General features: G+C 42.6%; 1 protein-coding gene across 1 annotated transcript; it reads right to left on the minus strand.

Moving 5' to 3' along the window:
* Window positions 1-53: 53 nt before the first annotated feature.
* Window positions 54-522, minus strand: SARC_18017 (hypothetical protein; the record flags this gene model as incomplete). Its single annotated transcript, XM_014287897.1, has 1 exon — window positions 54-522. A coding segment is annotated over one exon (469 nt), but the record flags the coding sequence as incomplete, so codon positions are not given.
* Between the last annotated feature and the right edge of the window lie 149 nt (window positions 523-671).

Here is a 671-nt window from a genome sequence, read left to right on the forward strand (position 1 = left end):
TATAAGGCATCTATACCTTTCCAATTGTTCACAACATCCCACTGCATACATACCGTTATACAGCACTTTCGGCCTATATTTTGTACTACTGGACGTGGGCGCCGTACCCAACACCAGCACCACCACACCTATAGCAATCGCAGCCAGAACAAACGCTATAACGAGTACTAAAAATATCCTATTGATCATCATGGCGTTGATCCTGGCCTGTTCTTGGGCTGTATCTCTATCCGCATCTTCCCCTTCGAATTCATCATCCGTATTTAACTGGGCTATATAATCGGATACACTTCCATCTTCTTCATCTGGTACTGTAAAACCCCTTTGCCGTGCAAGTGCCTCTATCTGCTGGGCTGTTTCGGGTCCCAATACAGATAAAGCCTGCATATTACCTAGACTGCCAGCCCTGGAATACATATCTGTTTCTGTGAGTGGTATACTGTCCGATGAGCTTGTATCGGCAATAGCAGGCTCCGGTTGCGAGTTGGGGACGTGTCTATAGACAAATGGTAGCCGTAACATCGGCGTGTGTGTGTGTGTTGTGTCTATGTGTACACGTGTGTACGTATGTGTATACACGTAAGTATACGTGTGTGTGTGTGTGTGTGTGTGTATTGTTGTATATACATATATATATATATATATATATATATATATATATATATATATAT

Source organism: Sphaeroforma arctica (assembly GCF_001186125.1).
Source record: "Sphaeroforma arctica JP610 unplaced genomic scaffold supercont1.13225, whole genome shotgun sequence".
Taxonomy (NCBI): domain Eukaryota; class Ichthyosporea; order Ichthyophonida; genus Sphaeroforma; species Sphaeroforma arctica.